The 16,639-nt window shown below is 42.0% G+C and overlaps 1 protein-coding gene across 1 annotated transcript; it reads right to left on the bottom strand.

The window, feature by feature from the left end:
• Nucleotides 1–1,263: 1,263 nt before the first annotated feature.
• On the bottom strand, nt 1,264–2,465 carry LOC121764826 (probable WRKY transcription factor 75). The gene is made up of 2 exons (XM_042160857.1): nt 2,127–2,465; nt 1,264–1,515 (listed from the first exon to the last, which is right to left on the bottom strand). Exons 1-2 carry the CDS (start codon nt 2,420–2,422, stop codon nt 1,338–1,340), a joined length of 474 nt encoding a protein of 157 aa, XP_042016791.1. The 5' UTR covers nt 2,423–2,465; the 3' UTR covers nt 1,264–1,337.
• Between the last annotated feature and the right edge of the window lie 14,174 nt (nt 2,466–16,639).

The raw sequence follows: 16,639 nt of genomic DNA, 5'->3' as shown, positions 1-16,639 counted from the left end.
AATTGAATCTTTCTAATGCATTTTTCCAGTTGCTACAACCTGTCTTTGTAAAAGCATCATCTGATTGTCGACCCCCTTTATCTGATTTCTTGAAAAGGTAGCACCAAAAGCAAAAAGTTGCATCCTTTGATACACTATACTCTAACCATGTATACTTTTTAAACCAAATATCTCGAAAACTTCTTTCTTGATTACCATATTTCTTTTTTTCATACTTATGTCCAATTGGTTGTCAAGGGCTCTTATTCAAGTACTCTCTTCGTACTATATATCGAATTGAAACATCGAACTCTTCAATTAGCTTGCGTTTTCCCGGATTTTCCCGGATCACCAACAATATCATTCAAGTTCAACTCAACTTCTCTTCGGGGCTAATTTTCCATTGCTTCAACAATGGGTTCACTTGGAGAAGAAAATTCATCCCGACGCTTTTTTTTAAAGAAGCGTTCCATCCTCTACGGTCAATCTAAGCAATAACGAGAGAAGTACAATATTAGTTTATATACATAACTCCATAAGATATAAAGATACTATCAACACTCACTAATATAAACTGTATTCTATACTACAATCACAAATATTAGCTTGCAACTAATCATTGTTATAACTTTTTTAGCTTGCAACTATTCTATCAAAATTTTACAAAAACAAGAAATAGAATATAAAATTAACAACTTTAATAAACTCCTTACCTCACAATTTGTGTAGAATTTGAATATTAATTTCTCTAAAGTTTCAAAGACTCAAACCCCACTTTTACAAAATGGCGTTGTTTCTGTATCGCCGCACCGCTGCAAACTTCAAAATGAAAAAACCCTTCTGTTTCTCTTTTTAAATTTTTAAAATCTAAAAAACGTGTGTGCCAATTAAAATGTAAACTCCTTTTACTAAAATTTAATAACAAAAACGTGTTTCACTTTAAAAAGTAACAACACTTTTAGAGTACAATCTTTTTTAATAAGTTACGAACCGGTCAAAGCATTTAAAGTGGGGTCCATGTGACTTTTACTTTTATATTAATTTATGTATGAAAACATTCTTCTTCTTCTTCCTTATGCTTCTCCAATCTCCAACGCCATTGTTATATTTCTTCTGTAAATTTTAACTTTTCCTTTCTTTAATTTTCAGCCCCATACAGTTATTCATCCAAAATAATTTGTTCTTTAGTAGCATTATTTGGTAAGGGCTTAACATAATTTTTTAAAATTTTGAAAGTAGAAAAAAAAATTGGGTAAGGGCTTCAGCCCTAACCTCTTTGTACGTGTGTCCGCCCCTGTTTCTAGGATCTTATCATATGATATATATGTATACTATAATTAGAGTTTTACAAGAATAATTCAAAGAGGAGGATAAATCTGCATCTGGCTGAGAATTTGTTCGAAATTGTCGCTAGGTTTTTCCACCGGATGATTGTGGTTCCCTTCATATGTGGTGACAACGATGCTCTCGTCTCTCGATAGTCTTTGCACTTGCTTCTTCACGCTGCACCCCTCACGACTGCATCGGTAGTAACTTCTGCCATCAATAACAAAATTTCTCACTTTTATAATGCCTCACTTTCTTCCCTTTCCATCATAGGGTTGAGTTACGGTAAACACTTAAAATCACTATATTCACATTGACATGAATAGCAATCAGAGCATAACTAAATAAATTAAATTTTCAGCTCTCATGAGATTTGAACATGCCATTACATTCATCCAACATGAAGATGCACTGCCGTGTGATAATATTTCTCCGTTCTCACTTCTCACAATATAAACGGCTATGTGTAGTGTGCGTTTGCGAACAACCATTTACGGTAATACAGTACATCACATTGGACTGAATTATTTGAATTTCACGAAGGACGAATATTTCTATCTTTTAATTTTACAATAAACTGCCACGACCATCTACGTCCAGTGCAATGCCTTTCAAATAATACTACTAAAGGCATTAGCTTTGTTGCATGTTTTGATGAACAATCCAGACAATTCCCTTTCCAAACTCTAAACAAGCCAAAAAAATCAAATCCTTACCTTAATTTAAGCAGCATCTATACTGTTAAAATCACTAATTTTACTAATTAGAGTAGAAAACTTATTTTCATGACAACTATTAAAAAAAGAAGAAGAAATATATACCTAGGAAATTTGTTGTTTTTTACTGCTTTCTGGCCGTACTTCCGCCAACGATAACCATCATCAAGAATATCAACCTGGCTTCTTGTCTGAAACGCAAATCTTGGCTTCCTGGATTTCTTCTCACCCTTCTTCTTCATCTTCTTCGCAGATATGTTCATCCCATCGCCGTTGTTTTCCTCAGACAAGAACCTCCCTGCTGCCGTGTTAGGTTTCTCAGCCACGTGGGATCTCGACTGAGATGCACTAAAATCAACACTATAATTCTGTATCTTAGATCCCATATGGAAACCCTCCATGTTCAGAGATGGATCAGATGAATTTGGAAAGAGTTTAGAAGCGTGGTTTTCCACCTAATATATAGGAGCATGGAATATAGTAGAATATAGTAGTTGTAGTACTGTACGTGAATGTAATATATGGGAAAATAGGGCGGCTTGAAATATATAGGAGCATGGAATATAGTAGAAGTATAGTAGTTGTAGTACTGTACGTGAATGTAATATATAGGTGGGTGTCTCACTGCAGTTATGATGGATTGGTATGTATCGTCTACCAATTTAATTATATCATCATTCCCCTAACACCTTATGTTATCGTCCGCATTAATTGTCCTATCTAGGATTGAGTTGTGTGATTATTCTAGTTATCGGGGGTTAACTATAATTAATTATCTCATGATTATCCATCTACGATTGAGTTCTGGGATTGAATCTTATGAACCAAGCACACTACAAATTTAATCTCGGGTTACAATCTTGCAAACCGAACACCCCCAAAGTGTTTAGGAGAAAGAGCACAGCACATGGGACTCGCTTCTATAAGGTGATGTTCGGTTGTCATGACTAATTATCATACTATGATAATCATGCATCTAGGAAGTTGTAAGATTATTTTAGTTGAAGGGGAGTGGTTATGCCTAGTTATTACATGATTGTCCATCTAGAATTAAGTTCTGAGATTCAATCTCATGAACCATATTTAATCATAAGATATAATCTTTCAAATCAAACAACTCATAAGAGTACTAGTATTAATTTTCTGAAGAAATGTGAGTGATGAGTAAGTGAATGTTATGATTTGGTTCCTAAAATCACAAATCTTGGCTCAATTTTGATATTTCATGTGAGTTTTTCAAAAGTGGTCTAAACTATCTTAAATTTACATTCTGTGTATTATTTCTCGACTCGAATAAGATATTTTCGACGAAAACATATTCTACATGGACTGTCGTGAAATGTCTATGATATTTTATTATCACTTTTAAAGTTTGTGGCAAGAATGATAAAAAGCCAAATATTAATTCATGTTTATTTAGTTGTGCCAAATAGGATAAAAATGGACCTACGCCAGTTTGGATATGGCAATTGACTAATGCAAGAAATATAAAGTTTGTGGTATTTTTTACCACTTTTAAAATTAGTAAAAAAAAATACCAGAATTGGATTATAGTTCGTGATTTTAGGCGTTAGTATCCCAAAATTTGATGGGTCATGTAGTGATAGATATTTTGAATCTTGAAATAATGGGACATTTCATGACGCTAACAAAAAAATACTATTCCATCTGTCCCGTTTTAGCAGTCTCAATTACTTTTGAGCACTCATTTTATAAAAATGATAATAAATAGTTAAAATGGAAAAATAGTAAAGTAAGAGAGAGAATAATGTAACTGGGACTGAAGCGGGACGGAGGGAGTACTACAGTAACAGTGATATAATGTAGAAAATGAAAAAAAAATTATATTATACAATTAATTTAGAAGGATTAGAAGTTAAACACAAACGAAGGCGGTGTTGATTATGCAAACAAAGGTCGAGGCTGCGGCACAGCGTAATTTGAAACGTCGTTGGAGTCGACCACGTGAGATAAGTCCAACAAAATAATGGTAAGAAAAAGTTGCATACATAAAATAACAGAGTATAGTCTAGATACATGAAAAAAGTTTGTGGCGGCTTAATCGTGTCAATTACCACAATTATCTGATTTACATTGAGATACTGATGCATAGAGGGAGAGAATTTTTATTTGTCTTTTCTTTTCTCTCTCACTTGGTATGATAAAGAATCATGCATATAGTAGTATATGTTTGAATATGGTGTTTTTAATTTTATTACTATATGTTTGAACATGGCGTTTCTAATTTTAGTTTGATTGTGTTGGATCTAATATTTTTGACTTGGGTTCGAGTTTTACTACTCATTTAGTCTTGTTACCACTTGTTTTACAGAAAATATAGTGGATACCACTCGTTTTATAGAAAATTTGAATTAACATTTTATACTTTCTACATTCAGTATTAGCCGTTAGGAGTCTCATTTAAAACTGAGATGAGATTTAAGAAATATAAATAAAAGTGATAAGAAAAAATAATTGAACATGAAACCCATTTTTATTAGTTTTATAATAATATGTGAATGTAAAATATGAGTAGAATGAGTCTGTGGAATGAGAGGTCTACCGTCTACCTATCCTTTAAAGTAGAAATGAACTAAGACTCTAATCACATAAGGATTAAAATGATAAACGGGGGCTCCTAATGGCGAGTATAATATAACCACTAAACAAAATAATGAAAAATCCAAACTAATACCAAATCATTAAAAATATGAATTATGATGAAAAAAATAAATGTAGGGAATAAAAGAAACTGCCTAATAGAAAAGATTAAAAAGTGTAAACGAAATTACATAACTTGGAGTAGATGATTAACAAAACAAATTGCAAACATTGGTCGCTGACCAGAACACAGCCAATGTTTTTTTGATATATTGCCTTGGATTATAAGTACTTCCATCTTCCTTTTTTTTCAATAAAACAAAGGCTCAAACCACATTTAATAGGGGTGAGCAAGAGCAAGACAAAAGAACAAACCAAGTCCAAGACAAAAAAAAAACCCAGCAAAACACCTAGTCTAACAAGAACGGACAAAAGGAGCCAACAAAAGCAACGCTCAAGACTCCAACAATTTTTCCTGTCCATCGTCTAACTTTGGGTAGCTCCTCGCTCATTTGACTTGGTAGAAATAGAAATCCCGGACACCAAGCTTTAGTTCATGATCCCAATCTTCATAAGATAAGTTTTTTCTCCACATCCCAATTTGGCTCCGCCTTTTCAAAAATCACCTTATTTCTTAGCCACCAAATGGACCAAGAGACAACATAAAATAGCGAGGTTCAGATCTTCTTATCAAACTTGAGAAAGGGTGTGTTCAACCAAGAGAGAAAGCATAAAACAGGATCCACCGGCAAGCATAAGGAAATGTTCCAGCAGCTACAACAGAAATACCACAACCTATTTGAATATTTGCATCCAAAGATGATGTGGGAAACCGTTTCCCGATGCTCTTTGCAAAAGACACAAAGATTATCTTCAACATCTGGGAAGCCAAGCTTGAATAGCCTATCCTTGGTATTAAGTATGCCATGTAGAATAAACCAAATTAAAAGTTGTGCACATGGCGGAGCGACATTTCTCCAGACAAGTCTCCCATGCTGAAATTGGTTGCTTTCTCTTCCCAAGATATGAAAAACATGCAAACAAAAATCTGAGACAGAGAAAAAGTTTGACTTATGGAAAGTCCAAATCCTCGTATCACTTTCTCTCTCACTCAAGGAGTTGTGATCCACGGCAAGGTGCAAACGCTCAACCAATTCCTCCTCCCGGACAAGCAACTTCCTTCTCCACGTGAACTTCCAAATCCATCTACCATTTTCCCAACCACCCATATCACCAACAAAGTCATGTTGTTGGGTAGAAATGTTGAAGAGCCTTGGGGAAGAGATCTTCTAAGACATTAAACCTAATCCAGTTGTCAAGCCAAAATCTAGTGCTCCTTCCGTTGCCCACTTTGATTTGGATTCCTCTCTTTGCCACTTCCTGCACTTCGTTTTTAAAGCCCGAGAAGTTTATAATTTGGCCCCAAGTGCTTGAGACGCTTCTACCTCCAATCTGTTGAAGATCTCCAAAATGCCTAGTGTTATGGATGGAGCTGACAACTTTCTTCCAAAATGCCTAGTGTTATGGATGGAGCTGACAACTTTCTTCCAGGGGGTTCTGACTATCTGAGAATTTCCACCACCATTTAAAAAAGTAGCGCAGCATTTCTGATCAGAATGTCTCTGATAAGTCGTATTCTAGGCCTAGGTTACGGGTCAGTATGATGTGCATAATTGAATTATATCTGCAAAACTAGTTGCTTAAGCGTGCAGGGTAAGCGTTCCAGCCAGTAGGCAGAGTTTCAGACACTTCAAGTGAAAATGGCGTCAGGACGATTACGTACTGACCAGTATACATGCAAAAATGGCTCGAGATGGAGAAGGAGGAGAGCTGGGACTGCTCAATCACAATTAAGGGCAAATAAGTCATTTCACCGCAAGGTCTTACCCTAAAAATCAAGGGTAAGCCTCCCTATAAAAGGAAGCCACTTGGAGAGAAAGAAGGGAAGATCGTTCATCATCATCACTTTTAGGAGAGTTCTCTCGGAGTTTAGTCTTTCAGCCCAGTCCAGAATATCGTTCCTCGCCACTGCATGGTCACTTGAAGATCTAGATGTTCCCGGAGTTCCAAATCGTCCGTTCCAGCCAGCAAGACCGTAGCTTAGAGATTTCATCGCCCGGAGTGGCAAAACACTTTTATTCGCTTTCGTAGTTTAATTTACTTGCTTTCCTTACGTTGGATTCTTTACTTGCTTTTGGATATTTTCTGCTTTTGAAGTACTTGTTGAAGATCCGAACGTGTTAATGCTAAGAAGTTGATTTCCGTTCAGTTATGGTGTTGATTTCTTTTCCTTCCTATTCCGCCTAGTTAGCTTAGAAAAAAGGTTCTTTGGTGTTTTAAGTGCTGAATCTTTTCTTTCCTTGTTTCCGTCACAATTTCCTTAGTTAAACTTGGAACTGTTCGTTCGTGAGTGAATCGCTGCATGTGAAGTTTAGTTTGAGTGCGTTTCGCTTCCTGTTGACCAGTACGCGGAGTTGCAGTTTCTGTGTTTTGATTTCAGATTTGGTGTTCTTATTTGTGGATCTGTGTTCGCGAATTGATAAACTGTGTTTCCGTGTTGAATCTGGAATATTTTCTGATTTTAGTTTGTGTTGTTGAAGAAGATGATGTCCAAGTCTAATGTTGGGGACCACTTTGTTTTTTAGATGCTTTTTGCTTTTTGTCCTTTACTTTTAGTTATAACCTGCAGATCTGTCGGCCTAGTCACCATGACTACCACTACCCTCTGAATATTTTGTCTAGCCCAAAATAGAATCCCGTACCTTCCAAATATTTTCTGTTACAAAAATGTCTCCCCATTTCCACGTACACAGCTGCACCTCTACACTACTTTCCCCATTCTAGTCAGTAGGAAATTACCTTTAAGTTCTTGCCTAGGTAGAGACTCAACCCGAGCGTGGTAGCTAACCAAACCATCCAGAATATCACCACAATAGTTTTAACGCACCATCTCTGTGGGATTCGACCCTTACCACCACTATACTGATCAGTAGCAGTGGGTTGAAGAATTTTTGAAACCAGGGCCTAGGTTTAATTAGGATCTCTATCCTGACCAGTAGGATGTATCCTTACTTGAACGACACCTAAGCGCCCTAAACACCACCGTTTCAAATGGCGCCGTTGCCGGGGATGGATGGCGTTACTAGTTACTTTTGTGTGTGATACTTTGGCGTATATATTGTGCATAATCTTCTTTTTCTTTTCTTTTCATTTCAGTTTATGAGAAGCTGTTCGGCTCCTGACCAGGGGAGACCGAAGATACTTCAGCGAGGATCTATACTCGTAACCACTCGTTCTGGCCTGTCAACCACCTTGTCTGACCTAGGCACGAGTAGTGACGAAGAGAAGGGCACCATAGAGGGACCGATACCAGAAGAGATACCACGGTTGGAAGGCAACCCAAGGGAAATGGCCAACCAGGGAGATGAGGACCCGGAGATCGGGACGCTGAACGCGCATACTGAAGGAGAACCCCCGCAAGCCATAGTCGTTACTCCAGGGTAAACCGCCTGCGATGTGAAGCCTCATGTGATCGCGATCCTGCCTACGTACTGCGGGAAGAGCTACGAAGGGCCGTATGAGTTTCTTCATGAGTTTTGCAAAATTTGTAGGGCGCAGAGGAGACGAGCAGGAGCAACTGAGGATGATTATAGGCTGAAGGCTTTGCCATTTGTGCTCAAGGGGGAAGCTAACACCTTGTTCATGTGTCTGCCCCCCAACTCTATTGAGACTTGGGCCGATTTCAAGTCAGCATTTCTGGGCGAGTTTTTTCCGTCATCCAAGACAAGCGCGCTGAAGAGGGAAATGACTAATGTGAAGCAAGGGTATGATGAGCCCTTGAGTGATTATTGGGCAAGATACATGGGTCTTTTGGAATCATGTCCCAACCATCGCATGGCGGACATTGAAGTACATCATACTTTCTACGAAGGCATGAACGCAGTAACCAAGGACCTGGCAAATTCATCGTCAGGAGGAAGCTTCACGCAATTACGGGTTAGCGAAGCAAAGAGAGTCCTAAGGAAGCTATTGAATGCAAAGAAAGAGTATGACCATTCAAGGGAAGGATACAACCGAGAGCGGGCTGCCGTTGCCTCGGTTACTGATCAGGAAAATACACTGGAACAGAAAATGGATGAGCTGAAGAAGTCGCTTCTGAGTGCGATCGAGAAGAGCACTCCACCACCTCCCCCAGCTGGGTATTACAAGGGTGCAGAGCAGGGAAATCAAGGACCGAACTATGATCAGCCTAATGATTTCGGGAATATGGAGCAAGTTAATTCTGCGGGATACTTCAATTCTAGTGGGCATTGGATTCAAGGTAGGCAACGGGATGCACCATGGAGGGATCATCCAAACTTCCGATAGGGTGACGGGAACCAAAATCAGAACCAAGGTCAGAACCAGTATAACCCTCATCCGAACCAAAACCCTAACCGTGGACCAGCAAACCCAGACTACCAGCCCAACTGGTCAGGAAGAACCAACATTCCCAAAACCAAAACCCACAAAACCAGAACCCGAACCCTGTCTATGTGCCACCCCACCAGAGAAACTTCCAAAACTTCCAAAATCAGCCAAACCCAGGACCCCAAAACCATCAGAACCAAAATCAATTCCAAGGCCAGCACCAGAATCAATATCCTCAAGATCAGTACACCCCTCCTGCCGAGTATAACCAATACCCGCCTAATCAAGGCCAGCAAAACTCCCAGAACTATCAACACCAAGGGCCAAGTCATTTCCAAAACTCGAACAGGTCAAGCGTCAAGGAGATCCGTTGAGGACATGATGGGTGAAATGCTAGCGTCACAACAGAGCATCAAAGGAGAATTGCAATCCCATAATGAGGTCGTGCAGGGGATGCAAAACGCCCAGAAGGAACATAAGGCGAACATGGATATGATGAATAGGCAGTTAGCTCAACTGGCCAGTTCGGTGGGTGATTTGAAGGGAAATGCAGGGAAACTCCCATCTACAGTCCAAATGCCCGAAAAGGTAAATGTGAGTAAGGTTACGTTGAGGTCAGGAACCACTTATGACGCGCCTCAACCGAAACAACCTGGTGGAGGATCCAATGGAACGAAGATAGGAGGTGATACCATTTCAGCGGAAGAATTAGGGAGAACTATGCCTCGGATGAAAGATCCATTCTTCTTGGATGATACACCAAGTGTACGAGGTGAACCCGACACCCTACTGACCAGGAAGGAACCTCCTCAAGAGGTAGAGCCCAGAATGGAGGCTCAGACCCAGGAACTACCTAAGAAAAACTCCAAGAAGGTTGCTGAGGAACCAGTAGAGGAGAAAAAAGGGGAGAAACCATTCCCATTCCGATTTGTTACAAAGAGGAAGAAAGAAAACCCGGTTGACTACTTGTCGATTTTTGGGAAGTTGGATGTCACCATACCATTCCTCCAAGCCGTGAAGCTACCCCCTCTTGGGAAATTCATAAAGGACTTCATAGCCTGGAGAGCCCAGAAGGATGGCAAGATTATGGTGGAAGGGATAGCGTCAGCAATAGTGCAAGAGAAGTTGTCACCCAAGAGAGCCGATCCAGGTATGTTCACTCTGCCTATAGCTATAGGAGATGTGAAGGTCAAACATGCAATGTGTGATTTGGGGGCATCCATAAATGTCATGCCATTGTCTACCTATAACCAATTGAAGGGAGTTAGATTGTCGAATACTAGGGTGTTGATCCAACTGGCTGATAGGTCGTGCATAAGTCCTGAAGGAGTTTTAGAAAACGTGTTAGTAAGAGTGCATGATTTTACCTATCCTGCTGATTTTTATGTGATCAAAATGAGTGAGCATGAAGCTAGGGAATTTAGTGGAGAGTTGTTAGGAAGGCCATTTTTGAGAACGGCTAAGACAATAGTGGACATGGCCGAGGGGACAATTTGCATTGATTTTCATGGAGAGAAATTCACTTTTGATATCAATGAAGCCATGAAGAAACCGATTGATTCTGAAAATTTGTGTTATGTGGATGTGATTGACCCCCTTGTTCAAGATTTTCTTGAGACCGAACTATTGCAGGAGAAACTCCAAGCGTTAGATGTTTATGAGCAGGCTGACATCGAAGCTGCTGCATGGTGCGATCTGATCAGTAGCCAAGGGTTAACCGATGAGGAAATAGAAGCAGCAATCAAGGAATTCTGTCAGAAATCAGAGTTCATTGGAGCCGCAGGGGTTCAGCTACCAGCCAGTATAGAAGAACCATCGGAGAGAGATTTAGAAAAAGAAGGAGAGATTGAGAAAAAACCTCTACCCGAAGACACACTTTCACCTCAAGTTGAGCTGAAGAAGTTACCACCAAATTTGAAGTATGCCTTCCTCGGAGATGAGAACTCATATCCAGTGATCATCAGTAGCAGCCTTACGAAGGAACAAGAGGCTAGGCTACTGACCGTGCTGAGCAAGAACAAGAAGGCGATTGGTTGGAGTCTTACAGATTTAGTGGGAATTAGCCCCGATGTCTGCATGCACCACATTAGGTTGGAGGAAGGAGCGAAGGAACATCGAGATGCTCAAAGGAAGGTAAACCCTAACATGCGAGAAGAGATATTGAAGGAGATCTTGAAGTTGTTGTCGCTAGGGATTATCTATTCAGTACCGGATAGTGAGTGGGTCAGCCCGATCCACATGGTCCCAAAGAAGTCGGGCATCCAAGTAGTTCAGAATTAGAGGAATGAACTGATCCCAACGAGGCTAGTCACGGGTTGGCGAATGTGCATCGATTACCGTAAGCTGAACAATGCGACCAGGAAGGACCATTTTCCCCTGTCGTTCATCGACCAAATGTTGGAGAGATTAGCTGGGAAGAAGTTTTTCTGCTTTCTAGATGGGTACAGCGGGTATTTCCAAATTTACGTAGATCCTGAGGACCAGGACAAGACCACTTTCACTTGCCCGTTTGGAACCTATGCATACCGTCGCATGCCTTTCGGCCTGTGCAACGCTCCAGGTACGTTTCAACGATGTATGATGAGCATATTTTCCGATTTGATTGAGGATTGCATAGAGATATTCATGGACGATTTCACGGTTTACGGAGACTCGTTCGACTCTTGCCTTCACCATTTGGATATAGTTTTGGAAAGATGTCAAGCAAAGAGTTTGGTTTTGAACTTTGAAAAGTGCCATTTTATGGTCGCCGAAGGGATAGTTTTAGGACACGTGGTCTCAGAAAGAGGTATCCAAGTGGATCGAGCCAAGGTAGATGTTATATCCAAATTACCATACCCTACTGGTCAGAAGGGAATAAGGGGTTTTCTGGGGCACGCCGGATTTTATCGAAGATTTATCAAGGATTTCTCCAAGATCGCCCAGCCACTTACTAGATTACTTCAGAATGACGTGGAATTCGTCTTTGATGAGCAATGCAAGGCTGCTTTCAACCTTCTCAAGGAAAAGTTGATATCCGCACCTATCATAAGGGCTCCTGACTGGAACCATCCTTTCGAAGTAATGTGCGACGCCATCGATTTTGCGGTAGGAGCCGTGCTGGGTCAGAAGATCGACGGGAAGAGGTACGTAATTTTTTATGCGTCCAAGACTTTAAATCAAGCCCAGCGGAATTACGATACCACTGAAAAGGAGATGCTGGCAGTGGTGTATTCTTTCGAGAAGTTCAGGCCATATTTGTTGGGATCCAAAGTCATAGTGTATACTGACCATGCGGCGATTAAGTATCTGATTGCCAAGAAGGAATCCAAACCACGCTTGATCCGATGGGTACTCTTGTTACAAGAATTCAACTGGGAGGTAGAAGATAAGCGAGGAGTCGAGAACAAGGTGGCAGACCATTTGAGCAGAATAGTGCAAGATGGAAACGGTGACGAAGTGCACGATAAATTTCCAAAGGAACATTTGTGTAAGTTGATTTTTGCGCCCAGAAGAATTGATTGGGAATAAGTGTTCAAGCTTACTGGTCCGAATGATACAGCAAAAGGAAAAGAGAAGGTAGGGCAGGAACCATGGTATGCGGACCTGGCCAACTACCTAGTGACTGGAGAGCTTCCAGAAGTGCCGAGTGTTACCAATGCCCAAAGAATGAAGATCAAGAGTGAAGCGAAATACTACTTTTGGGACGACCCCTATTTGTGGAGGGTAGGGTCCGATCAAGTGATAAGGAGGTGCATTCCTGACTGGGAGCAGCGGGATGTTTTAACCCACTGTCATTCATTAGCATGCGGATGACATTTCGGGTCCAAGACGACGACAAGGAAGATTTTGGATAGCGGCTTTTATTGGCCAACCCTCAACAAAGATGCGTACGAGTTTTGCAGAAGTTGTGAGCGTTGCCAACGGACCAGTGGAATATCTGCCCGGGATGAAATGCCGCAGGTACCCGTAATAGTTTACGAGCTATTCGACATATGGGGAATGGATTTCATGGGGCCTTTTCCTTCATCCTATGGGAATCTGTATATCCTAGTTGCTGTAGACTACGTCTCCAAATGGGTAGAAGCCAAGGCCACAGGCACGTGTGAAGCCAAGGAAGTGGCCAAGTTCTTAAAGAGTCATATCTTCAGCCGATTCGGTGTACCCAGGGCGATCATATCCGATCAAGGTACACACTTCTGTAATCGCACAATTGAAGCCTTGATGAAGAAATACGGTGTGCACCATAGACTATCCAGCCCTTACCATCCGCAAGCAAATGGTCAAGCAGAAATCTCTAACCACGAGATAAAGAAAATTTTGGAGAAGACGGTGAACACTTCTAGGAAGGATTGGAGTGTAAGGTTAGAGGATGCTCTCTGGGCATATCGAACAGTCTACAAGACCCCCATAGGCATGTCCCCTTACCGGATTGTTTTTGGAAAGATGTGCCATTTACCAGTTGGAATCGAGCATCGAGCATACTGGGCAGTACAGAAAATGAATATGGACGCTACAGCCTGTGAAGAGGAAAGGAAGCTGCAACTGCAGGAGATTGAGGAACTTGGATTGGAGTCATTCGACTCCGCCATGTGGTACAAAGAACGAACTAAATTATGGCATGATCGAAATCTGAGAACTAAGGAGCTCCATGTTGGCCAGAAAGTACTACTCTTCCAGTCAAGATTGAAGCTTATGCCAGGGAAACTCAAGTCCAAGTGGACAGGACCTTACATCATAACTGCGCTCCGATCTAATGGGGCAGTAGAAATTTCAGGGAGTTTCTCTAACTCTGAACCTTTCATAGTAAATGGGCATAGGTTGAAAATATTCAGGGATAATAGCGAGGTGGATGTGGTGGATGAAATTCCACTACAGCCACTTACATCGGTTTCATACTGATCAGTAAGATAGGAATTTGGAGTTCCGCGCGGCCAGTTTCCCTTTGAAAATAGTTTGCATATACTGGCCAAGTTGAATTCCAAATTGCCTAAGGAAGTTGTAAATATTGTAAATACGTAATTAATCTTTGCACGCTAGATAATTCCTAAAAATCCAAAAATATTTTCGGGCCTTAATTTTAATTTGAAGTGCACATTGACCGAGGGATTACTTATCTGGTGCTATTTCAAAATTTTATTTAAGTGCCCATTTGAATTAGTTTCTTTTTTAGGTAAGTATCGGAGAAATTATGGAGAGGACGAAAATTTGAATTAAAGCTTGTGCAGCTTTTGCAGGGTGACAGTAGGAAAAATGGCGCGTGAGCAGAGGGAAAAGACGCACGGACCAATCAGAGGCCAGAAACCTCAACCGCCCTTCCCGTCTGAAACGTCGCGACCGGCTACCCCTGATAACCGGTTACAACCACCTGGAACTGCATTCTCTCTCCTACATAACCATACCGCTTTACTTTTTCCCCTCACAAACCCTCATTTTGCAATTACACTCTCTCTTGAAAAATTCCTTTTTCATCTCCGCCGACTCCCAACCCTAATTTCCAGATCGTAATTTCCGCTCATGGGTAAGAAAGCATTCGCCAAGAAAACCAAACCCAGCCGCCGAGAAACCCCAGAGGCACGACCACAGCCAACCCCACCAGCACCCGTCGCTCAGCCATCGCCCATGGTTTCCTTGGATGCCATGATGGCATTTCTTCGCCAACAGGACCCAACTAGGGACTGGACGACGGCTCTGACCAGTTTCGGCCAAACGGGGGGCGTCGGAACCACATCCAGCGAAGCTCCGCCTGCGCCGGTCAGTCATGCAGCAGTTTCAGTACCGGATTCGGCAGAACTCGACGCTATCGCCGCACATTACGACTCCGACTCTGAGGAGCGTAAGAAAAAGTCGAGTCAAGGCAAGACAACTCCGGAGGGGAGCGAAGGAACAGAGAAAACGCCCGAAGCGGAGCCGGTATTTCAAGAAGTGAGAAGGCCGGAAATAGATTTGAATGAATCGGCCAGAAAACAAGGCCTCATGACAGACGAAGAATTTGACTATATTCTGAACAGGGTCAACCGGAGAGAAGAGGACACTGCACCAATGGCTGAGGGTCTAGACCTCGCATTGGGGGCAGTAGGAAACAGAGAGAAAGCCACATCAGGAAACATATCGGAAGGCCGACCTTTCCAGTTGGTAGGAGGGGAAGGAGAAGTACTGAGTAAAGAAAAAGAACCAGTAGACCCCCAAGTGAAAGCCGGGGATGATAGAATACAAGTAAGAGAGGAAGGTACTGCGTCTACGGAAGTCCAGGACACAGGAACAGAGACAGCAGAGCCAGAAGTAGAAGCACCCACCCCAGTGGCACCTCAGGTTGTAAAGCCGATTCCGGTCAGGCGAAAACTGGTGGTGAAAGCAGACCCCAAGGCAAACTCGCCCAAGCCGCAGAGGGTGTCGCAACGTTGTTTGGGTAAGTGGGCCTCCAGCAGGGCAAAACCGAACACGGCGGAGGACCCCATAGAGATCGCAAGCGAGGAAGAGCGAGCCACTCCGAAAAAGGCTGAAGGTGAACCTGTTCAAGCTACTGATCAGGAAGACACAGGGGTGTCTCCAGTACAGAACGAACCGGGCACGACAACGGAAGGAATGGCTGGGGAACCGAACCTCACATCAGAGTCAGGAAGGTCTGCTGGATCTGAGAAGGACGAGGCCTTATTTCAACATGAGGAGGAAGCCATGTACCAGATAGAAAGAAAAAGGAAAGGAAAAGCCGTTGTGAAGAACAAGCCGAGTACCAAAAAACCGCGTACCGTGAACACATGCATAGTGATCACGGAGGCTGACCCGAGGACCCCATCAAACCGGCAAACACAGAGTGACAGTGAATATGAGATCAGTGAAGAATCTGAATCCGATAGCGATACGACCATGGAAGATGAGGAGTACAAGGAGCAGCAACTCCCTAACGATCATCGGGAATTATTGCATCCACCTGCAGAACCACTCCGATATAAGCGTTGGACGGTGGAGCTTACAGATGACGTGGTGGAGGGGATGAAATTTTTTGACTCCAAGGAGCTCCAATCCATCTATCGCACCAAGAACGCAAAAGGCAAGAAGGTTAAGTGTGGAAAGGTAATTCATCTCCCCTCTTTAGATGAATTGAAGGTTCGGGAATCGTTTCTCGCCCTTGTGCATGAGTTGGGTTTTGAATGGCTGTTAAGAAATGAGAATTTGAATGTTCCGGTCGATTTGGCCAAAGAATTTTTCGCGACCTTTCGATTCAAGGTCACAACGGATTTGGATGTAGAGTGTATCAGTTTCAGAGTATTTGGAGGTGAGATTAGGATGAATTTGATTGAATGGACTGTTCGGCTAGGAATATGCAGTTTGGAGGAGGCCATAGTGCCCGAGTGGAGAGATAGGGAGCGGGGGATTCCCCGCAGGCATGTGGAATTCGAGCCCCAGGTAGCTTGGGAAGAACTTACTCACCCCGGGGCAGGACAATTTCAGTCCACTATCTCCCGATCTATCCATCTCAACGATCCTAATCTACGCCTGGTTCAACTCTTCTTGGATTACAACCTTTTAGGACAGTCCAATTCGGCAGTCCGGACATCGATGACGGAGCTGTATCTTATGTGGTGTGCCAAGAAAGGCAGGAAGTTGCACTTAGGGTTCTGGACTGC

This window comes from Salvia splendens, chromosome 14, assembly GCF_004379255.2.
Source record: "Salvia splendens isolate huo1 chromosome 14, SspV2, whole genome shotgun sequence".
NCBI classification, from domain to species: domain Eukaryota; kingdom Viridiplantae; phylum Streptophyta; class Magnoliopsida; order Lamiales; family Lamiaceae; genus Salvia; species Salvia splendens.
Note: the sequence above shows the minus strand (reverse complement) of the source record. Positions and strands in the feature narration are given on the sequence as shown.

Excerpts from the sequence above, each read along its gene's own strand:
- LOC121764826 (XM_042160857.1), bottom strand. The coding sequence starts at position 2,422 with ATGGAGGGTTTCCATATGGGATCTAAGATACAGAATTATAGTGTTGAT. Across the intron at positions 1,516-2,126 it reads AAAAACAACAAATTTCCTAG|AAGTTACTACCGATGCAGTC; the intron begins GTATATATTTCT and ends TATTGATGGCAG.